General features: G+C 39.9%; 1 protein-coding gene across 1 annotated transcript; it reads left to right on the top strand.

Moving 5' to 3' along the window:
• The first annotated feature begins 677 nt into the window (after window positions 1-677).
• Window positions 678-18,415, top strand: scamp2 (secretory carrier membrane protein 2). The gene is made up of 9 exons (XM_071922295.2): window positions 678-818; window positions 7,001-7,078; window positions 7,803-7,889; window positions 9,557-9,668; window positions 11,218-11,346; window positions 12,455-12,614; window positions 13,366-13,467; window positions 16,891-17,008; window positions 17,980-18,415. The coding sequence occupies exons 1-9, from the start codon at window positions 762-764 to the stop codon at window positions 18,127-18,129; spliced, it is 993 nt and encodes a 330-aa protein (XP_071778396.1). The 5' UTR covers window positions 678-761; the 3' UTR covers window positions 18,130-18,415.
• The last annotated feature ends 6,118 nt before the right edge of the window (window positions 18,416-24,533 follow it).

Genomic DNA, 24,533 nt, shown 5'->3' with positions numbered 1-24,533 from the left:
CTACGAAATTATTCCGCTTTTTAATCGATCGTGTAAAAATCAATGGAAAGATGGAAACAATAGAGATAAATTGAGGAGTTTCATTCCAAAATGATATCCACCATTTGAAAAATGATCACAGAATGATTCCCAGCATGAGAGTAAAAGATTATTATTAAAGCTATGAGTCATTTTTAGATCTTTTCTCACATAATGACAGTGTTATTGAGGGTATAATCATCTGTGTTTTTGGAAGTATTGACTGATGAATTTCACGTGGGAACATATTTTAGGAGATAGATATATTGCGTTTTGGGGTGAGAACTCATTATGTAACAGATAGTTCTGGTAGTAACCGATAAACACACACCTGTAACCGAATGACTGTTTTAATATGAATGGAAAATCGCCACACACTAGTACTTATGTGTCACTTAGCAACCAGGCTATATTACTTGGCGGAAGACTATCATTCATTATTTTAATATATTGATTATTAGTTGTGATTTATTGAACGTTTACGTTCTTTAAAAGCTTTTTACAGGAGCATTTTACACAAGCAATAAGCATTCAATTTGTAATATTCGCACAAATCCACAGGTGGCGCGCTTTACTTAGTGAATCATTTCAAAGTGTCAAGTGACGTAGACATCATTGTCGAAGTGCGCCTGCGCTGTAAACTTTATTCGAGGAAGTGGATAGGAGAGGCAACTGAAGCGACTGAGAAGTGTATTGTTTATTCCCCGTTTAGAGAAGACAGAACAGCCTACAACGGTTTCAAAATGTCGGGATTTGATAACAACCCCTTCGCAGATCCAGCCAGCGACAACCCTTTCCATGTAAGTGTGTCTTTTTGACTTCCTTCACAACAGTAGCCTAGTTGGGTAACTTTCAGTGAAGCCGTTGCTGACTTATCATTCGCTGAAAGGTAGCTAGCACGCCAGGAAACTTGTTGGGTGGATGTCGGGGAGGGCTCTTCTTCTGCTGTCTTGGTGGCCATTTGGTAAACGTGGCATGATTGACGGACTTTCAGCCAATCGGCGTGCTTTGTTGGTAAACGAGGGCGGGGTTATCAAGCTAGCTCAGTTGCAGGAAGTTAAAATGTTGCCAACTAGGAATCTGTGTCAAACCCTTTTCGGCCACATTAAAACAATTTATTTTTCTTTGTAAAGGAATCCAAATCACTATGTGGACTCCTAACACTTTGGACATAGTTTGATATGACCTTAGCCTACTTGACTATAAGTTATCATAGCCACAGGTACTGCCATTTTTCAGCTACCTCCATTGCTGCTGCTGGTTTGCTCTTCATGAAGACCATATCTAACCCTCAGGATGCAGCCTGGTAGTCTGTTCGCTCTATAATAAGCTGTGTAATTTCATTATCTACGTGCCTGATTATTTCTTGAACCTAGAGACATGCCTTTCCAGTAAATACAGACTCCCTGTGTACTAACCAGCCAGCCAGTATTGAAAAGTCCAGAAGCAGGCCACCTGACACATGTTGCCGCTTTACTGTTAAGTGTCTGATCTAAAGCTACAAGTGTTTCTGTATACGCATGGAAATACCATCATACCTTAGTGATGTACAAGTGGTTTCACTGATATTTTTGAGCCTGATTGAAGTTAAATGTGTCAGCTCTTGGCTCTCTCTTGTGGTATGGGTGAAGTCAAAGAAAACCACATGTGATATTGACGAAAGATAAGACTCTGTACTTCCAAAATGTAGTACCCTTTTCTGTTTTGAAATGCGTTCTCAAAAAGGACGTATCCTGGTCCTCACATCCGTTTTTCTACTTTGAGACATCACACATACAATGTTACAATGTTACTTTTATTGTTTATTTTAAAGTCACACAGTTATGTTTTATCCCAAACTAGACACACAGACATGTTGAAAACGGATACATAATTTTTAGGAGTGTAAGACCAAACTCTTCAGATTCTCTCCATTGAACAAAACCACATCTGCTAACCCCATCCACTAGGCTCAGGCTGCATTATGTCCTGTTACATAACATAACCATACATTAAAGCCAAGCTCTCCTTCACACAGAAAACCATCCACCATTTCTTCTTTTACCTCACGTGAGCAAAGCCCTTACTTTTTAGATTTCTTTGTAACATCAAACTTAGAGGAAATGTCTGTCTCTTGTTCGGTGCTTGAGGAATGATCAACAAAAGTAGCGGTCTACAGGCCACAACATGGGTTTTTAAACAAAATAGAACTATCTCCTTTTTTAGTAGTCCTTTTTAGTCTCTCTGTGTGGTTAAATATTTTCATGTTCCCACTTCCCAGGCATGATTTTAGCATCCCAAGGCTCCAGTAGTCTCCCTTTTCCTGAAGTAAACACAATGGGAAAATTGTTCTTAAACTATGTAAAAGTATAAAAATTTGATGCCAGGCATGACTGAGTTGTGTATATAAAAATTCCTTGAACACTGGTGTTTTTTTAATCTTGTTTCATTCTCTTATATACAACTCAGACATGGCTAAACCTTGATTTTTAAACTTTTATATATCAGAAGTATAACTTTCTTGTTTTGACTTTTTTTTTTTCTCCCTAACCCATGAACCCCTGTGGAGTTTGGTTGAAGTCCTGCCACGCTCCATGTGCATTTTTTCTCAAGGATGTGACTCCTTGTCTGTTCCTTATTGCTGTAATGCCACAAGCTAGCTGACTGCAGTAGCTGTGAGTCAGTGTGTTTTTTATCAGTCATTTATGATTTATTAGATAGGATGTAGTGGAGAGTCCAACTCCAACTCCATTTAACCATTTAAAAACGGTTCCTTTGATTGGAGCATTAAGTTTTGATCACAAGGACCTTCATCAGACATGTGGGAGGGGGGTGACATTTAGTATAGGTTGTGAACTGGATTTTAACCCACAGACCACAACAAAGCAAGTTCATGGTACGCGATTTAGCCTGCTGAGCATTTATAACACACAGGTTACAGTGCCTTTCAAGGCCGTACAAGATAAGGATTAATCTAGGTTACAGCACTGCATTAGGTCCGTAAACCATAAAAATCCCTGTTTATCTGCAACACACCTGTTGTCGGGAACATATTGAAATCAGGATTGCTTTATTTGTCAAGTACAATAAATGCACAGGAATTTGTCTTGGCAGCATTGGTGCAGAGACATATTGACAGCTTGCATGGTATCACAGAACATGCTACACTGACATTCATGGTTCAAGGACAACCAGACCTCACATACAGTACAAAACACATGGTAGGAAATTATTCGTATCATTTTACATATCAGCATTCAGCATCTGCAGCAAGTTATGACTGTAAAAATGATTCTTTTGTCATTTTAGTGCCCGTTTTATAATGTTGCCATTTTCTCAGTGGTGCAGCAACATACTGTATTATATCAGGTGCACAATGGCCCTGACGTCACTCACTGGAGAACACTGTTTGTCTGCTGGGTGTGGAAGTGGCTGAATAAATAGCTTCCCAGCAGCTGGAATATGGCGTCCGGACTGCAGTGCAGGTCACTTCACTGCATGCCACGGCTCTGTGGTGACATTTATACAAAGGAACAAATGTGTTGCTAAAAAATTTCAAGAAATTCAGGAGGATAATATCTAAAAAATAATTGTAAATATTGAATACTGTAAATACTATCCTGACTCTGAAGTTGCACATGTGCCGCCTTTTTTCCCAATTACCTACAGGTAGCATGAATGTATTTTCAGGAGCATGTACTTCTGAAATTGTAGCACTGTAGAACTGTGGTAAGCGAGGTGAAGAGTGGCTTAAGTCCATTTATTAGCAATATCCAACTGCAGTTATGAAATAGGTGCACCACCCACACCTAGACAATTAATGATTGTCACAGCAAGTCCTGTTTCCTGGTACAATTTACTGTCTGGGGCGGTACATCAAGCTATGCTGATCCTGAGTCTGATTTTCCACTCAGGTTATAATTACTAGGTAATAATAATAATATATATATCACTAGAAGTGATCCTAGGTCAGTGCAGGAAGCCTGACTAATATAGGCCCTTACCATCAGTATGGAGAGTAGACAGTGTGATTAACACGCTGTGTGTCTCCACACTCCCTCTGTGTTGATATCTTGCCTTGGCTTGTCTCGGCCCTGTCCTTATTTCAGAGAGGCTTGTTGTCGTTTTGCTTGTTGTTATGAATAGACGTATTCTTCATCCATTGCTGTCTATGCTGCTGTGTCATCAAAAGATACAAGCAGCGCTTCGGTTGCAATTCAGCAGAATATTTTGTTTCCGCTTTCACTATGCGGCGTAAACACATTTTGCATTTTAGGCTAATTTGAATATCTCCATAGTTGGTGACGATCTACAAAGCCTTCCTTCTAAAAAGAGATATCTGCCATTTAAAACCTGCTCTAGCAAGATGATTGCTGTCAGAAGGCACTATTGAATGTTATGGAAGGTATTGTCTATCTCACGACTGTCCTTACAAAACTGTAACTTTTTAGAGGATGTGAATGTGATCCATTGTATTTTTGAGCTACTGAGCAGTGAACCTCTGTTTTTGTTTCTCCTGAAGTGAAACTCTTCATAGTCGTCTCTTTCCTGCTGGGAATGCTTACAGGTGTGTCGAGAGCTGATGAGTAATAGGCGGCGAGGTCACATTTTAAGTCACATGAAGAGGTTAAGAGTGAGTGACGTATTGTGCTATCATGTGACGTTCTCTCCTTTTCTCATGCCTCGTCACCTTTAAAGGAGAAATCGATGCAGATACTGGACGGTCAGCCTTTTGTAAGCATGACTCATAGGCTATAAGGTGACTTGTGTTTCAGTTGTGACAACATTGCTATTTTTCTATTTCTGTGGTATCAAGGCGGGCTCTATCAAGCAGAGTCAAGTCTCTCAACTCCTAAGATTCCCTTTGCTGCCCTCCCATTGGAAACAACAGAGTAGATGCAATGATACTATATGGAAACTGTAGTGTAATGCTGTCTTATAAAACTTTAAATATTTACTTCTTAAACCTAGCTTTGAAAAAAATACTCAGATGTAGATATGTAAAATAATTAGGCCTATATTTTCCCACTGGTCATGACATTTCTGGAATATCATGAAATGTTTATTTGTATTCCAGACAGGGAAAGTCAGGGAATTTTTATAAATTGTCTGTGAAAGTCGGGGAATTTTACAAATGAGTCACTTTACAGGAATAGACCAAAATGTATTTTATAACTTGTTTCACACAATCATTGCATTATATGATGGTTTTCACACTATTTACCTCTGTAGAACTTTTTTGAGCTGAAAAACAGCATTAACAGGCCAAGAAGGAATCACAGTTTTAACTCATGGAAGCGGCGCTGACATAGTTATGGAAAGTCATGGAAAAATTTTACATCGGGCCGTGTTTTTAGTTCATACTCTCACTTGTCAGACTCGGCATGTGGGCAGACGGTGGCTTCTCTTATCATTCACAGTTAGGCTAATTGTCTTGATTCTATCCCAGGAAAAGGCCCGTTCGTAGGATTTCCCAGAACAATCCAGACCTTTCCTTTGTCTTCACACATTGAATGAGTCAAAGCACTAGAGTCAATTAATATTTGCCAATACTCTTTCCCTAAGTCCTTAACTCCTGTTAAGAAGTGAGTTCTTCTCAGGTAATGATTCATCATGACCTTCTTGGAGGTTATTGCAACAACGTCTGGAAGTTATTGTACTTTACACCGAGACTCGGCCAAAGCACAAAGCACAAATTTCTGAGTCTGGCCTGTTGTTTTTAAGACTACCTTTTTTATACACAGTGTTTCAGCTCAGGAAATGAAAGTTCTCAAGGGACAGTTCTGCCCTTCAAAGGTAAACAGCAGAAATATAACTTTGTGTCTTTCAAAGTTTAGATTTCATTTTAACAAAAAACAGACCCATAGGTGCTACTAAACAATATCCACTTCTGTACCACGAATACTTTTGTCAGAACAGGAAATAATGAAGATGAAGATAATGAAGTAATTTTTCTCAGTTTCACTCTGTCTTAGGTCTTATGTAGATACTCTCCTTTAGCTTTGTAGCTTTGTAAGGCAGAGTTGTCTTCTGCTTCTTGAAATATTACAAATAAATTGTTAGTAATATTGGAAAATGTAGAATGCCCTTCGATGGTGTGGTGTAGAAGTTTGGACCCCTGATTTCTTGGACCACTAGAACCTCTCGCTAGCCTTGGACCAAATCTCCTCCTCAGGCCGAGTGGTCAGAGAGACCGTCCTGTAACTGGAAGGTCAAGGTTCAATCCCCGGTGACCCCAAGAGTCTTCGGACAAAACGTTTTGGTTCTGGCCAAGTGGCAAGAGACATTTCCAACCACAAAAGACATGCTCCAATATTGAACAATGACTACGTTTACATGGACAGCAATAATCCGATATTAACTTGATTAAGGCAATAGTCTGAATAATAAATTGCCATGTCAACAGCGTTTTCTGATTACCTCAACTCGAATAAGGTCACAGTTGGAGTAAGCATAATCGCATTAAGACGTGGAGTATTCCAATTTTAGTCGCATTATTGAAGCCCATTTTAGACATGTACATATAAGCCTACACCTTAATCGAACTATGACTATCTGAGTATTCGCAGCTTGCTTTTTGCAACACAAGCGGCAATCCAACTGCTTGATGACGCATGCTCTACTTCCCAGCGGTTGCAAACCTGTTTACAAAGGAAAGAGATGACTGACACAAGAAAAAACAAGTCCGGAGGCTGAAACTGTCACCAAGCTCAGGAATCTATTTGAAAGTCTAATTGGACATTCAGTAGAGGCTTAAACTGTCCGTGTGCTCCAGTGACTTCTCCTTTGTCCTATTAATCAGACTTTGCTCCATAGCATGTAAACAGGAATATTGTCTTATTTAGAATGAGGCCGGTAGTCAGATTATTGTTGTCCATGTAAAGGTAATCAGTGAAATAGACTTGAAATGTCATTGTTGAAACAAAGTTGGAGCCTGTCTATATACAGATAAGATGGCTGTGTGATGATTTACTGAGTGATGTTTTGTTTTGTTGTGTTCCAGGACTCTTCTGTCATACAGGTGACCAACTCTAACATAGAGCCGGTCGAACAGTTCAACCCCTTCCCTGCCCATCCCACGGTAAGACAGCTGGAATCTGTTGATCTGTTTTGTTGTTTTATTGTTTTTTTAATACTTTGTAGGACTGCTTTGAAAGGTGCGATGTGAAGATTCCTCTTCTCCTTCTTCTTCTTGGTCTTGGTCTTCTTGGTTTTGGTTTTCTCCCTCTTGACCCTCTGCGCCTTCTTCTCCTTCTCCTTCTCCTCATCCTCTTCCTCCTCCTCCTTCTTCTTCTTCTTCTTGTTTGTCTTGGTCTTGATCCCATTTTCCTCCTCCTTCCTCTCCTCCTTCATCTTATTCTTCTATACCTTCTTTTTCTTCTTCTCCCCCTGTTCCTTCCTCCTTCCTTCCTTCTTCCTCTTGTTCTTGTTTGTCTTGGTCTGCTTCTTCCCCTCCTCGCCTTTCATCTTCTTCTCCCCTGTTCTTGGTCTTGATCCCATTCTCCTCCTCCTTCCTCTCCTTCTCTTATTCTCTTATCTATCTGTCTTATTCTTGTAAGCCTTTTCTTGCCTTGGTCTTTTTCCCCTCCTCCTCTTTCCTCTTCTTCCCCCTCTTCTTGTTTCCTTGGTCTTCTCCTCATCCTCCTTTCTCTTTTTCTTGTGTGTCTTGGTTTTCTTGGTCTGTCTTCCTCCTCCTCTTCTTGTTTTCTTGGTGTCCTCCTCCTCCTCTTCCTCCTCCTCTTCCTCCTGCTCTTCCTCCTCTCCTCACCTTTATGATCACTATTTTATGTTGTATTATTTTTCAGGACAGCCTAGCTGCTCACACCACCCCAGCCTCCACCACTCCCTACCAGCCTGCGGTGTTACAGCCGTCTACAGAGCCCAGTCCAAAGGTGAGTGATGCCAGCCTGCTGGATCCTCTCTCTGTGCCAGCCTGTAACTTATCTGCTGTGGGGGAAAGTAACTAGTTACAACAACTCAAGTTACCATGTTTAAGTAGATTGAGTGACAGTAGTACTTTCACTTTTAATTACGTAATTTTTACTTTTAACTAGATATCTATTTACTCCCACTTCCACCTGAGATAGAAAAAAATGCTCTTAATAGCCCTTTTTCACAAACATGACTGATGTTCTTCCACAGGGTTTAGATCGGTTCTCACCATTGCCAGCAATGTTAAAAAGCCAACTTTCTGTTGCCTCTGACTCTGTCTGTGATCACTTATTCTGTGTTTCAACATAGAAGGCCTATATAACATAATACAGGTGTTGTCACTGCTGCTATAATAAAGTGATTTGATGGAGGGTCACAAAATACTAACTGGCTAACAAAGGCTAATGGTAATTTCTGTGCTATTTGCATTTTGTGACCCTTGATCAAATCACTTTTTTATAGTGTTGCAGTCATCTGACAACAGAAACAGAAAGATATGTCAATGACAACACCTGTATTGTGCTATATTGAAACACAAAATCAGTGATCACAGACAGAAAGTTCGCTTTTTAACATTGCTGGCAATGGTGAGAACCGATCTATTCCCTATGGACGAACGTCAACCATTCTGGTGAGAAAGGTCTATGGGGGTGCTATAGTTGGAGGTCAAAATGTTTAACTTAAATGTTACCCGATCCAATTTTGACTAAACTTGAAGGGATGATGTATCTTGTTTCTGATTGGCCCAATGGGTGCCTGCATCATTCGTGGGGGATGACATGTTTACTTGTTTTTTTTAGACATAAGAGTAGTGAATAAAATGAGATCTGACGTATACAGGAAGTCTGGATTTCACCTCCGGTACCAGAAACTAGAGCTTTAAAAAAGTGCACCCATCCCCAAACCTGATAATGATCTATCATATTATTTGCACAGAGTCAAGTGATTTCAAGTTTAAAAAATAATTTATTGCATTGTTTACTTATTTCAAACCCCTGGATGTAATGTCGATAATGATCAGCAGCGCTATATAAACAGGGCGTGGCTGTAGAGCGAGCCATCCGCTCTGCCTCGCTGTAGTCTCTTCTCAGATAGCGAGGGGTTAAATGTGTTACTTGAGGATGCTAGGTGGCTACGCAAGCAACGTCTTCTCAGTTTACACAATATTATAATGAGTCTCCTCGGTCCACTGGTAATCTCATAAATATTCATGAATGGCCCACAGTTTAACCATGTGCTCCGTTTTTCAAGTCTGACAGCAAATCAAAACGTGAAGATCATAAATATATATTTTTGGTCTTTCATATCATGGACTTTGAAACATGCAGATATGCATTTTTGAACACGCTCAGAATGGCTGTTGACTCCTCTACATGTAGCCTCTCACATAATTCCCAGTCATAGTGATTGGTGGATATTGATCATATATGTCAGCTGATTTGTATACTTATCATACATCTTTCGCTGTCTCCTTGCACTGAATGTCAGGTCCTGTTATCCCTGTGCCATGTGTCAGTACTGTGAAAGTCTGACAGTTGTCTATCTCTCTGCACCAATTTCACCAAGAGAAATTCCTGTACGTTCTTTACGCTCGGTGAATAAAGTGTCTGTGCCTCTCCCTGTTCAGGCGACAGCAGCCGCAGCCCAGGCCAACCTGCTGAAGCAGCAGGAGGAGCTGGAGAGGAAAGCTGCTGAGCTGGAGCGCAGAGAGCAGGAGCTGCAGAGCAGAGGCCCTGGAGGTCTGTCGAAACACTCCCTTCTTTACAATGACTGATCTGTGCTGCTGCTGGCTTGCATTTGTCTACAGTATTTGTTGTTGTGTCAATGTGACAGAACCTCCTCTCCTCTCCTTTCCTCTCCTCTCCTCTCCTCTCCTCTCCTCTAGTATGATGGATTCCAGCATTCACAGAATCCAAAATAGCTGCTGTAGTATCAGTAGCAGCACAACTTACTGAGACAGAAAGACAGGAATATGAGAGTATGAGAGAGTCACTATGTGGAAATATTACAGCCTATATACAGACTGTGCCAAAAAAGTGCTTGTGTTCATGTTAACCGGTCTACAGGGAGCCATATACTGTATACCAAGCAAGCATTTTATAGACAGCGACATGCAGGAGGTGGCCAAGTTCAACATCAATCCAAATGTGCACAAGATTTTCACAATATAATATTATGGCACAGTAAAAATTTATATTAAAACACCATTGGAAACTTTTTTGAACCGATATCAGCAAGAAACCTCAACTTTTATTTTGCTGCTGTATTTATGCGGGTTTTCAGCATTGGTGCAGCCCGTGTCAGCGTCTGTTCAACACCAAAATGTTTGCTGGGTATGTACAGTACTGTGAAGACATGAAGACATGTGTTGGAAAAACTATTACACCTCCATTTACACAACATGGACAAAAGTATGCAGACACGATGCATACTTTTCTTGGCCATGTCCCTCTTGAAAAAGAGGTTCTTAATCTCAATGAGGGTATCCTGGATAAATAAAGGTTAAATTAAATAAATAAACATTTGGAGGATGGAGGAACCATATGTAGAGAAAACCTGACAATATGCGAGGCACATGTGAAAATTGAAAGCTCTCATAATCAGAACATATTATATTAGGAAGACACATGCACTGTGCAAGCAATGCTGTATAGGTAGTACATTATAGTCAGTATATACAGTACTTGACCTCCTTAAATATATCTCTTACACAAGATAGCTTATCTAAAATTGGCTACAGTTGAGTTTGCGCTGTTTTGAAGCAAACGGTATTTAACCTACAGCATGGAAAATCTACCATACATGTCTGGCTGAAAGCCTTATTTTTATGTTGCGTAGTATATATTTCATGATTTGTAGCAGTGGTTCCCTCTCAAAAGCACAGTCTGTAGACTAAATTGCTTCTAACATCTCTCAGGAAAAAGGACACACTATATATTTCTCTATGTTCCCCTCAATGTAATATTTCTGAATGGTAATGTGTGAGAAATCAGGTCAGTTATTATGAAGCCTGCCAGAATAGGAGTGCTGTATCAAATCCCAGACACTTAATGAATGCAGTTTTGATCCCCTCTTGAGAAATTGTTCAAAGACAAGATAAAGTTAAGATAGCTGATAACTTCAGTAACATTCAGTCAGTGTTCAAGCAGAGTTTTCCTTGGATATCCACCATATTTTGCCATTTGCCATTTTGCCGAATTGTTGTCGCTTTTCTCAAGTGGTGGATATCTCGTTTTGGAAATGAGCTCTTCGTCCCTAACGGGGTCGCTGTTGTCTCTGTTTCGACAGGCAAAGAGAACAACTGGCCTCCACTTCCCAAGGCCTTCCCCATCAAACCATGTTTCTACCAGGACTTCTCTGAGGAAATCCCCCTGGAGTACCAGAGGGTCTGCAAGATGATGTACTATCTCTGGATGTGTAAGTGCACTAAGATTATCACTACCTGTGGATTTATAGGCACTAGCTTTGGCTGTGTATGTGTAAGTAAGTACATTTAGATGGTGTTCTGCCTGTGGATGTTTAAGTACAGATGTTGGATGTGAATGTATGTGCCAGAGCTGAATACCGTTACTAGTTTGAAACTACTACTACTTTGAAAACACATTTCTTTATGCAGTAGGCATTTTTCTCTAACATTTGTACATACTGTTTTCACTTTTCTAGATAGAATCAGAACATGCTCATTTGACTTCCTGAAAAAATGGCCACGATGTAGAAAATCTGAGATCTCATTATCAGAGTACAACATTTTCAACCTTTTTGATGTCTTCTGATGCTCTGATATACCAAAACTTGGTTTAGTGCTGACAGATATTGTTCATTAACCAGTCCTGTTGTGCATGTGGGTGTTTGTGAGCATATTTGAATTTGTACTGATGTCATGGTGCATACTGCTGCTAAAGGGAAACTTGCCACCTTGTGGCGGCCTAAAGACACTGCAGGCAGAACATACTCTTGCCGGCTAATGATGGTTTCTTTGAATAGTGTCTGATGTTAGGTGCAGTGTTTTGGTGGCAGTGAGTGTATTGTATTATGTTGAGGTGGATGTAACCTTTAACAGCCTTGTTGCCTTTTACTGAGATTTATTTTTGTATTACACCACTTACTTTGTTTATCAGAAAACTTGTTTTTGTTTTTGGCTTTCTAAAGTCAGCTCTTCCATTTCTAACAGGAGATGATGGTTTTCCTGTTTTTTCCTGCTTTTTGTGATCCTCATAACCTCCCTGTAATACACACTGTGATCCATAATCGCTCTTTTATTAAATGTTACCATGTTTTTTTTTTCTTTAGACAATCTAGTATTACTTAACTTCTTATTCCTTGTCTTAAGCTCTTGGGAACAATAATTAGAAAAGTGCTAGTCATGTATTTTTAGTAGTAGCAGTAGTATTAGTGGTGGTAGTAGTCTCTCCAGTCAACTATGTGGCACTTTTGTGTGTGCTACATAAATGAAGATGATGATTATTGGTAGTGTTATTATCAGTATTGGTATGACTGACTCCTGGGTCTTCCTCTGCGTCTCCAGTCCACTGTGTGACGCTGTTCCTCAACCTGCTGGCCTGCCTGGCTTACTTCACCACTAATGCTGCCTACGGCGTGGACTTCGGCCTCTCCATCCTCTGGCTCATCCTCTTCGCTCCCTGCTCCTTCCTCTGCTGGTACCGGCCCGTCTACAAGGCCTTCAAGTGAGTCTCTCCTTGTAAATCTGTAACCGTCCACTGTCCCTGTTAAATAAACGAATAAATGGCCTTGCCTGATTCTCTGAGAGGAAGCCAAAGCTGCTCCACTGAAACAGATACCCGGATGATCTTTCAAGAAACTTGGATGCCTGTTTATTTGTACAACTGCCATGTTTTTTCACATCTCATATCTCATTAACACTTTAGAGGTTATTTCAGGATATTTTTTTGTGTTCCTTGGCTTATCCCTACTTCTTAAAATACCATAGTAAGCCAAAGAAAATATACCTTACAAAAAAAATTGGATGTTATTCAAGTGTTGCTGCTATGCATTCTGCTACTAGAGACAGTTTATATCCTCCTGTAGATGTATAATGTTCATTTTCTTTTATAGTATCAGATACTTAAGTCCAGCAGTGCTATTAATTTTTATTGAGATATATAGACAGAGCTATTGATATGTTCAATGGACACTTTTGGCTAGACTGACTTTTTATTTGAAGAGTTTGATTTCAAAATAAGATGCCCACCATTTTAAAAATGTGACACATTCTTTTGAAATGATTGCTGCCATGAAATAAAAACTCACTTTTGGTTATTGTTGAAGCTAACTAAACCCTTTAGATGATATTATCTGTTGTGTTTTTAATACACAAACTTCATCTGTTGTGTTTTTAATACACAAACAAACACATGCAAAACATATGTAGCATTTTTGAGCGAAACCCCTCACTTGTTCATTGTTTTCCCCTTTTAGGACCGACAGCTCCTTCAGTTTCTTCTTCTTCTTCTTTGTGTTTTTCTGCCAAGTGGTCATCTTCATCATTCAGGCTGTAGGCATCCCCAAGTGGGGGAACAGGTGGGTCACACTCTGTCTATATATAACCTGTGATAATTTGAAATGTGTTTTAGAAGAAAAGGGAGAAAAGCGTGGTGAGACCAAACGATGCCCAGGACAGAGTTTATTCACAGTGGCTGCTCAGAAAGGGAGATAAATTACTGTAAATTCCTCAATCCAGTTCTCTCAGCAGCATAATACAACTGAAACACACGGTACAGGTGCTGCTGTTTGAACCATATCCGTCCCCCTGCCCCGTTTCAGAGCCTTTGTACTAGACAACCCGCCTTCCAAATGAAACGGGTCTATCAGGTCAGAAGTCTGTAATGAGACTCAAAAACAAGGTGCGTGGAAAACAGCTCTTGTTTGGGTAGGGCATTCTACAATGTAGTCATTATACCGCCAAAGTGGCACACTGTTTTTCTGAGAAATGGTGTGTGTGTGTGTGTGTGTGTGTGTGTGTGTGTGTTCAAAGCATTTGTGTATGCATAATGAAAGTGGAAGTGTCACTTTATGAATTGTGAGCCACAGAAACAGTTGGAGATGAGTTTTATTAACTGTTCTGTAACTGTCAGAGTTGCAAAGTGTGGTTACTCCTCCATTTACGTCACATCGTTTGTACAGTTACCTTGGCCTTTGTGGTGAGTAGGGAGTCTGTGCTTCAGCAGTCGGACCTGGGTTTAATACCCGGCGACAGCAAGCATCCACCCTGCTGAAGTGTCCTTGAGCAAGAGACACTGAATCCCCACCAGCTCCAGGGTCGCTGTTGTGTAGCTGACCCTGACCTCTGACCTCCCAGCATCAGTAGATTATCACTTTTCCACACAAGCCAGGAAATGTGGCATGTGGGATTTTTAACATTTGGATGGTTAGAAAAAAACGAATGTGCCACATGTCTCCAGTGATGAGGGACGTCTCCAAAATGTGTTCAGTCATATACATTTTCATCACGTATACACACAAGCATGGCATGATCCTTTAGCTGAGGCAGCACAGATGAAAATGGAGATTTTGGCTGGATTTCGCCTCTATAACTGCGGTAGTTTAATAAAATATATACAAAACAGAAGCCAACTAGGCCTATAAATAGTTAATTTATATGTTTTTATACCTGCTGTGTCAAGTGCACCAACTACAAAATTAGTTAAAAAAAAAAAAAATACTTTAATGGCCATTTTCTCAAAATTACATATTCCCTGTATGCAAAACACTTAACTTGGTTGATTTGGCCACCAAATGTGACATGCTGGTCATTTACATCAGCTTTTTTTGGCTCTTTTGTCATTTCTATTTTCCGGGGTATGTTACATGGAAAAACTTCAACAAAATATGAAATTTTCGCCATATATAGTATCACCCTACATAGTATTTGGAAAGAATTCGTAAAAAATGTTCTTTACAAATCCCTCTGTAAATAAACTATTTAGTTCATTATTTACAAAGACAAGTTTGTAAAAAACATTTCCTTTTTGGCAAATTTATGCATTTTCTATGAAATATTAGCCAATTTGAATCTGTTAATAATATCCTAATACAAATAGTTGATAATGTGTTTGTATTTGTGTCTGTGTTCAACATACTAAATGTCTTCCTGATAGGATCTTCAGTATCTGCAGTCTGTTAGCTGCTGTCTTGTCTTCTTCATTTTCTGCCTCCTGCATCTCTTCTGGCAGAGACTTTCCATCCTTCAGCCTCTAGCCTGCTGCCTCTCTGTCTGCCCACTGTAAGTTTCTGCTGCTGACTGTCTGCTCTCTTCTGCCTGTGCTAACTCTGGCTTTTCTGCCCGCATAAACTTGTATGTTTTTTTTAAATAAATAGTAGTAAAGTACTTTCCAAAACAGATGTGCTTTACAGACAATAACACAGAAATAAATAGAAGCCAAATCTAGACTTCTGTCAGTTCAGAAGTTAGATTTAAAACCAAGCCTTTGCCTCGGGCTGCCAGACTGTGGACCGACCTGCTGGAGGAGTTCGGCTTTTAATTCACTTATTAAAACTCACTTGTATAGACTTGATTTTATGGAATGATCCTTTTATTAATCCTCCTTAACCTCTATTTTTATGTTTTGCTTGAGTGTTTCTTGCTCACATTGGCTTTACCTTTTCCTGTTGTTTTACATTTGTTTTGGTTTTTATTTACTCCTCAGTAAAGTGCTTTTTAAATGTTTGGAAAATCTTTAATGATAAAGATATGAATATATATATATATGTGTAAATGATAAATGGTTTAAAATGGTTTAAAACCAGCATACAGAAGAGTAAATAAGAAATATGAGGAAGCAAATTATATAAAAGGCAGCCTGTAGAAATGTATTTTAAGAAGAGATTTAAAATTTTGAGGTTGATAAAAAAATTTTTTTTAACATACTTGTTATTACTTTGCCAGCCTAAACTCCGTAGGGCCTGCCAAGCCTCGGGGCTCAGACAGTAAGAGCCAGTATGCAGGACTTCATGTGTCAAAATAAAATCAAATAAATAATTAGTGAGTTTAAATAAAGCTCCACTCATTATTCTTATAATGTCATAGAATGATTTTTTGATTACATTTAATTTAATATTTATTTCATAATAACCGGTTCATTTCATAATGATACTTGTCCAAGTGGCTTATCTGTTTAATAATAACACTTTTCATTTCATCATGACACTTTTCATAATAATGAAACAGACACAGTCGGGGACCTTCAGTGTTTTCGGTACTTTGCTGTTGGTGTTAAATTAGTGAGACAGTGGCTCTTCCTTTTGTTGATAAGATCGAACTCACAAAGCAGCATAACGTCAACAACATCTCCAAAAAAAAAAAAAAGGTACTTCTGGGGAAATTCCACACACACTTCTCAAAACGGTGTTACAGTGTGTTTCAGAGCATTGTATCCATATTGTAATGGTACCAAGATTTTGCTGTACTTGTGTATAGTATGGCACTTGAAATGAGTTGTTGGTAAAGATTCGTCTGAAAAATCGTCATTGACTCTTGTTTTCTCAATGTGAAAAAAAAAAAATGTGTGTATTACACTAAAGCCTTCAGCTTCAGTTATATCAGCTATATGTTTCCTTATGAAGGATAAAATAACGTCCCACTTCTTTCACCTATCTAATCAAATCATATATTATTTCCCCAAACATATCAAATACATTCATTAAGCACTTTTTACTAATTAAGTCTGCCACAAAGTGCTTTACAAGGCAAGAAAGGATACAAAAGAATTGAAAAAATAAATAACAAATCACAATTTCATGACAGACAGTCCTCATTCTGCCACTTCAGTCCTGTTTTTGAATTTACCTCATCAGCTTTTCTTGCTGCTTGTTAAACACAGTCTTCTTCTCTCGAGCTAAATGTAAACTGTCTCTTGACTGGGCCACATTATGCCATGGAAGATGACTTTCAGTTTTACTCAAATTGCTCTCTGATCACCTTTAACTCACTTTCCTTGACCCCAGCGGCTGGATCGCCTCGTTCACCGTCATCAGCACAAACAAGGCGGTGGGAGCCATCATGCTGGTGGTGGCCTGCTTCTTCACCATCTGCGCTGTGCTGTCCGTCATCCTGCTCAAGATGGTGAGGCCTTTTTAAAATTGAATTACCTTTTAATGTGGTAAATGTTACTTTGTGCTGCGTAAAGCAACCGTGAACTGTTTTTATATTGGACTAATCTGTGTTTTTAATCTCAACAGAGTATGAATTTTGTTGTTGGTATTAACATGTAGGACCTGTGGCCTTAAAATTACAATACTTCCTAGTATTTAAAATCCTAGGAGGGAAAGTCATCATTTCGTCCTCTGGTTTTTGCATTCAAAGCTCTGAGAAAGGCTTGACTTCATAAATTCACATTAGAGTACATTGAATTAAATATTCATTCAATTTCCATGTTGATCTTCCTTTATTAATTGTAATTACTTGTGGGTTGCTTAAGACTAAATGTAGTTTTAGATTGTACTTTTATTGTGTTATTTTGCTGTTTTGGTGTAGAAGCGTATCTGTTAAGCTGTTCTGGTTAAGTTCATGTAGTTAAAGGGGCATTGAGTAATTTCTGACTTTTATCAGACTCTGTCGGCGACCAAGGAATGGCAAAAACATCGCCAGGTCTCTGGCACAGCTCACAGTAGCCTGTAATTGACAAAAATAATAAATTCACATTTTCACAATAGAACGAGTAAGCTAGCCAGTTAGAGCAGAAATCCAAAATGAATGTTTAGTGAAGAGGTGAGGGGCAGGATTGTTCCAAAAGAGTCCCGGCCAGAAAGTCATTTTTGAAAGCCGGAAATCTCAGTACCTGGCCAAGAAATAGCCATTGATATTGATCAACAACACTACCAAACCCCCGCAGAAAAATAATAATAATTTTGTGCATTTGGGACAGTAAACGGTCATAATTAATGCACCTTTAATTGTTCATGGGAAATTATTTTGTATTTGTCAGTGGGAAAATAAACGAGGACTCCTTTGAGACATGCTTTTGTGATGAAGGCCTACAGTATGTGAATGAATTTGACTTGGCAGCCATGTGCTCACGGTGTCTTCCTCCTCAGGTCCACAGCCAGTACCGCCGGACCGGGGCCAGCTTCCAGAAGGCCCAGCAGGAGTTCTCCCAGGGCGTCCTGACCAATAAAACCTTCCAGACGGCCGCCAGCTCAGCAGCCACCTCCGCCGCCCAGGGAGCCTTCCAGGGGAACAACTAAAGCTAGACTGGGCTGAGCTGAACTCGGGTTAGCTGGGCAAGGCTAGGCTAGATCAAGGTCTATAGATTATCAGGTCTAGATCCCAAACTTAACTTAAGTTTCCTCGCTGAATCAATGAGGAAGTTTCAGTTTATTGAGATCCCCGTTGGCTGTTCTTCTTGGATGTTATTGTGACTCTGGGTCCGGTAACTGGTGCCACAACTCTTGCGTTTTGGATCTAGTGGCACTTCTGCACTTCTGTAATTGTCATTGACCTGACCTTGTAATGTGTAGACCTTGAGCTAGCCCCCCCCCCCCTCCCCACTTCCACTCCCACCATCAATGCAGATGCAGTTCCCCATGTTAACTTTGCTTTTCACATTCAGAATATCTCCCGCAGAGCAAAGGTGACCCAGTTAAAAAAGGGCAGTGGAGGGCAAAGTCCCCCATCAGGTGCATTGTGGGGTGGAACGCATGAATGAAGTTGACTGATTGCTATTTCAGTGTGTCCTGGCTTTGTGTATTTCGTGTGCACTTTTTGGCAATGCTCTTCAGTATAATGTGTGTTTGTGCACTTTCTCCAAGGCTCTTGTGTGTGTGTGTCTGTGTGTGTGTGTGTGTGTGTGTGCTGACATGGTCGTGTGTGTGTAGTATGCATGTGTTTTCCTCACCAATGGTGGATCCTGATTCTGTAATATAAACAAGATGAAGTGTTTCTGTTCGTCAATGATCGCCTTCTTTCCTGTTTTGTATAGCTTTTGTCTTTGTCGTTGAACCCTTTCCTTTTGTCTTCCTTTTAATTTCAATGTACAGAGGAAGAAGAACAAGTAATTCCACGAACAGGATGTATAGTAGCTGAATGGAGGGTGTCGTGTATGAAGTTAATCGTAGTCTGCGTCTAGCCTGACAGGTTTGGTTATTATTTTTACTGTAATTATCCATTTACTGGGTCGTATAGCTTATTCACAAAGGAAAAAGAACACATCGAAGTGCTCAGATTTACAGAATTTCACAAGGTTAGACAGTTCCCATCGCTTTCAGACTGAGGTACTGTGTTTTCATGTTTTTAAAAGTGTGCCTTTAACTCCTGCCCGGAACCAACATTTTGAGAGAAAAGTGTTGTGCCAGAAGATTTGGTGGAAATATTGTAAAGCCAATCTGCTCCCTCCATACTTTGTCTTTTACTCAACCAACACGAACAGCGGCCTTTAAAATATAGTGATCCAATATTAGTCGGTATTCAATTGATGGTTTCTATGTAAAGATGTTTGCAGAGAAAATCCAAAAGTTATGCTTCATCCAGATTCATGCTTGGAAACGGTTATGTCACAACTGCATTTAAATTAGAAATACAGATTGATAGAATATGGATTTGGCTTCACTTCAGACCACTTTTTTATTACTAAAGCATCAAAACCGATGGATTTTTAATCAGCAGTAAATGAAGTATGGCCGACCAAATCTTTGAACAGTGCCTTGCTAACGAGTTGTTTCTCCTGTTCACTACCATTGTCACTGGTTCCTAAGGTAACCAGCGCAATACTGACTGGGAAAAGTGAAACATATCACAAGTCTAATGAAATATATGAATTATACAGCTGCAATTTAAACAGTTTGCTTTGATGGGCTGAGATAATACAATCCAAAGCCTATTCTGTCGATTTACCACTAACAGTAGATGTGTTAGGAGTGTTTATTTTTCACGACGTATATTTTTTATTTTTCAGTGCGGCAGGGCATTCAGACAGTGTCAGACATTTGGAAAAAGTAGAAATTGTCTCAGAATCGACGCAGCTCTAGTAGAGATTGACGGTTGAGAATATGACGGGCGAACTGGGACCTAAATCCCAAATTTCCCAGTTGTATATTTGATGTTGAATTTCTGCTAGAGCAGTGGGAATTTGATTTGACACTCCTTTCTTTAAACAGAACCGTTCTCTCAGCATCAGCAGTATGCAGCTAAGGTATTGAACTGATCTGCAGGTTCAGTTTTCATCGTAGATTGTTTTAGTTTGTAATCATTGTAATCATCATCATTTCAATTCTGGACAGTCTTTCCTCTACCTTAAAGATTACCATCAAGCTCTAAATTATTTGTGGATTGATGTATATTTTCTATGTGATTTCTTATATCGGAAGACATACAGATGTTTATGTGATGTGTTGTTTTAAAACATTGGTTCGGATGTAACAGATAGTAGCAGTCCTAAAGAGTAAAGTAAGTGCAAATTCGGAGATAAAGAATGATGTCGTAGCAACAGATAACGGTTTAATGTAATGTTCAATCATATTTGCTTTATTATTTTTTACAAGATTTGTGTTAATTCACACATCTTTGTACGCATTGTATTGGGAGAACAGAATTCAGTGCCTTTTGTATTTCAATATTGAATATAGCATCTAATAAAAAATGCTTTGCTTTCATTGAAAACTGAAATTCTCACCTTCTTACTTCTTACTTTTTACTTTAAAGATCATCAGAAGATTTTAGATGCCAAAAGTACAGATGGGTTGGAGGAAAGGTGCCTATGTGTAGACAGCATTATCATAATAAAAAAAAAGGTTTTATGTTTTATGTTATGTACCTTTGAGGAGGGAACTTTCTCTCACTTTAAACGATAATACTACAGATTGATGTGTCATTCTGATCCCTCGTGTGCCATATTTTTCCATTGGTGACATATTTGGTTGCGGTTTTGTTCTGATTCACCACTAGTGAATCAGTCTTCTAGTAAATTAAAAATATCAACCTGTTAAAAACCTGCAGGAGTCACCAAAATGTGATAAAAATGGCAAACTGGCAAACTAACCAATAGAGTCCCTTTTATTCTAAAAGATTACTCCATTGTGCCTTCATTTACCGTCTGTAGTAGATGTAATGGATTTTTTTCATGTACATGTCAAAATGTCCTAATATTTGTTGATCTCTGACCCACTGAGCACCAAACGTCATTTCAAAGTTGCATCTATACTTTAGCTCTCATATAGCCCAGGATCAAGTTTTAGACTATGCAGTAAATACATTATTACATATTTAAACAATGCATGAATAGCTGTAAATATCAAAAATACGCACCAGACAAGTACAAGATAACGCTTTATTTTTGTCATATACCCCAGAAGACGTGATATAAGATGTATGAGTCTACTTTCATTTTTAAACTATGTAGTCTGTAACCTTTTACACGTATTTTAAACGGCTAATCAACGTAAAATTTCTGTGGGGAAGTATGCACTCATGGGCTGCCCCACATCTTCAAAATGTGGTGTAGGTGGATGTTGCTATCTGTGTGTGTGTGTGTGTGTGTGTGTGTGTGTGTGTGTGTGTGCATTGGGGTGGGGTAATATTATGCTTGAAAATAAATCTTATTTTCAGAAGTCAGTGAACATTCATTCATTCAGGGGTTTCTTGACTTGATGCCAATTTTGAAAAAAGCATTGATGGGGAGAGACATAAAGCTCCACCCCTGAACTACCAGACTTGTACAGGAAATACAGAGAATAAAGTCTTTTTTTCACTCTTCATCGGCCGACACCAAACGTCTCCTGCCTGCTCTCTGAAATTCCAGACTAAACCCATAACTTAAAAGAAGAACCTGACTATTACGGAGTTTAATTGTTTTGTAGGGGCTGTGATTCAAAGTGAGAGCAAACTTCAGCAAACTTTCCGGAGGAGGTACTGTAGGTTGACAGAGTGAGAAAATGGCTTCCCGGTCATCTCTCCCCGACGAGGATCTCTCCTGTCCCGTTTGCTGTGAAATCTTCAAGGATCCTGTCCTGCAAGTATACCAGAGAGGGACAGCAGGCAAGGAACGTCCGGTTCACAGGAGAAGACGTTCAAAGAGCGGGCCGCCTCTTGACCTGGCTCTGAGGAACCTTCGCGAGACCTTCATGCCGGAGAAAGTCCGGAGTGCTTCAGTGGGGTCCGAGGTCATCTGCGGTCTGCGATGGTGAGAAACTCAAGCTCTTCTGCCTGGATGATCAACAGCCAGTGTGTGCGGTGTGTCAAACCTCCAAAAGACATAAAACCCATGAGCGTAGCCCCATCGGTGAAGCTGCCCAGGATCACAAGCAGCAACTTCAGAAAGCACTGGAACCCATCAGGGAGAAACTGAAGGTCTTTCTTAAAGTCAAGGAAAACTGTGATCAAACGGAAAAAACGCATTAATATCCAGGCGCGGGACACGGAGAGGAAGATTGAGGCAGAATTTAAAAAGCTCCACCAGTTTCTACAAGACGAAAAAGGAGGCCAGAATCACTGCACTGAGGGAGGAAGGGGGGGGAAGAAGAGTTGCGAGATGAAGGAAAAGATTGATGAACTGAGCAGAGAGATATCAACACTCTCAGACACAATCGAAGCGATAGAGAAGGAGCTGAGAGCGGAGGAAATCTCATTCCTGATGAACTACAAGGCCACAGTGGAGAGGGCCCAGCTCACTCTGCCAGATCAACTCTAGAGAGACTAGACTTCAACTCGGAGACACACAGCCGGGACGTCCAGGCTGGAGACAATTTCATTTTGCGGACTCGGCAAGCCTGTCCAGAGAAAGGGAGACGTACAGGGTGGAGACTGGTTGATGTGCTGAATACAGCGCTTGCATCGCCACCAGAACCAGCCACCCGTCTCTCCGTGAGAGGGAAACCGCCAAGAGGATCAGAGTGCAGCCGGACTTGGACAGAGGAGAGCTATCGTTCTCTAACAGTGACGGAAACGAACCCCTAGACTACACACCTTCAGACACAAGTTCACTGAGAAACCATTTCTTGTTTTCAGCAGTCGCCTCCATCCTGTAGAAGCTGAAAAACTGAAAGGTACAAAGGTAGAATTTACCATCACTTTAGGGAAATTGTGTTTGTCAAGTGAAGTAAAAACAGGATATAGCTACACATCTTTATCTAATACAACAATAAAGCAATAAAAATAAAATAAAAGCACGCAAACACACACCAAGGCTTGCTGTAATTAAAATTGCTGTTGTGATGTGAAAACCTTGTAACTCCAGTTTTGATGAGTTTTTAATGTTCTAGCTACAACTGCAGGATTACATGCTCCTCTATGGGTAGAGACATTTCTACGACCCCTTGGGCTTATGAAACCTTTTCAAAACCAATTGGATAAAAAATGGCCTTCAAGATAAAATTGAGATTTTGAAGCAACAGGTTTTCACCCGACAGCAGCAATTGAAATCATTGTGCAAATCACAAAGTCCTACGACCTTATTATAAGTTTGTACAGGTGCAGCTTAGGAGTAGTGGAAGTACACAAATTCTTACTTACAGGTTAACAGGTCAAAAGGTAGGCCTAGTTAATTATTAAATTATTATTATTAATTATTATTATTAATTAATTATTAAACTACATGGTGAAAAAAATGCCTTTGTGTTCGATTACCCTCCGTCTCATACTGTCTTTTGAGGTTTTTCCACATTCAGCACATTAATACACACTCACTAATATACTGTAACCCTTGCTTTGAAACTATATATCCTCACTGGCTCTTTTGCTGTAAATGCTTTGTGTCTAATGATTTTGTGTAATGACATTATTATGCCGGAGTCCTGTGTACCGGTTTGGGGTGGAGATGGAGGAGGCAGCTCCGCCTCAGTATTGGGAGGGAGGTGGAGAATTGTCCCCTCTGAATGATTTCTTAAAAATTGCTGATTTAAATGAACAAATGTGTACATTTGCTGTTTGGTAGAAAATAAATCATGCTTCCATTCTTAAAAACTATAGAAGAGAGAACCTCAGTTGTAATTATTGCTACTAATACCAGTTGAATGTGACTGTATAGCCTGAGCAAAGGCACTGACTATTAGATACTCTTACAGTAATTGCTGGTGACTTGCCAGAATAATGAAATAAAAGATAGAAATAAAATGAAACATGCGTCTCACACTGGTCAATAGTTCACCTGAAAATGCCCTTTTCTTGTCTCGAAAAGCTGCCACCATCTTTTTCCCTTTCACCTGTCTTTTAGCAGTGTGTTTGGAGGAAGAGGTGATGACAACTGAGTCAAAGAGGTGAGGACAACAGATGAGAAAAAAGATGATTTGGGTTCACACTTTTCAGTCAACCTCCTCCGGTCTATTTTAAGAAGGAGATAGGGGACAGGAGACAAGCTAAAGAGGACAGGCAGACTTTTGTGACCAATCTGCTTGTCCTCCACCTTGAGCCTGACCCAGACGCTGCAGGTCTGTGGGGAATCTGCATTGAAACCCAAACTGCTGCTTCAACCATCTGTCTGTCTGTCTGTCACTTAGTCTGTCTGTCTGTCTGTCTGTCTGTCTGTCTGTCTGTCTGTCTGTCTGTCTGTCTCCAGGCTCTGCCTGTCTGTCTGTCTGTCTGTCACTCTGTCTGTCTGGAGCTCAGAATAGCCCAGCCTGTTCCCGTCAACCGCATCAACAACTGGGCCAGACAGCACAGT

This window comes from Centroberyx gerrardi, chromosome 4 (assembly GCF_048128805.1).
Source record: "Centroberyx gerrardi isolate f3 chromosome 4, fCenGer3.hap1.cur.20231027, whole genome shotgun sequence".
Taxonomy (NCBI): domain Eukaryota; kingdom Metazoa; phylum Chordata; class Actinopteri; order Beryciformes; family Berycidae; genus Centroberyx; species Centroberyx gerrardi.
Note: the sequence above shows the minus strand (reverse complement) of the source record. Positions and strands in the feature narration are given on the sequence as shown.

Coding starts and splice junctions, on each gene's coding strand:
- scamp2 (XM_071922295.2), top strand. CDS start 762: ATGTCGGGATTTGATAACAACCCCTTCGCAGATCCAGCCAGCGACAAC. Junction 7,079..7,802: donor CCTTCCCTGCCCATCCCACG/GTAAGACAGCTG, acceptor ATTATTTTTCAG/GACAGCCTAGCTGCTCACAC. Junction 12,615..13,365: donor CCCGTCTACAAGGCCTTCAA/GTGAGTCTCTCC, acceptor TTCCCCTTTTAG/GACCGACAGCTCCTTCAGTT.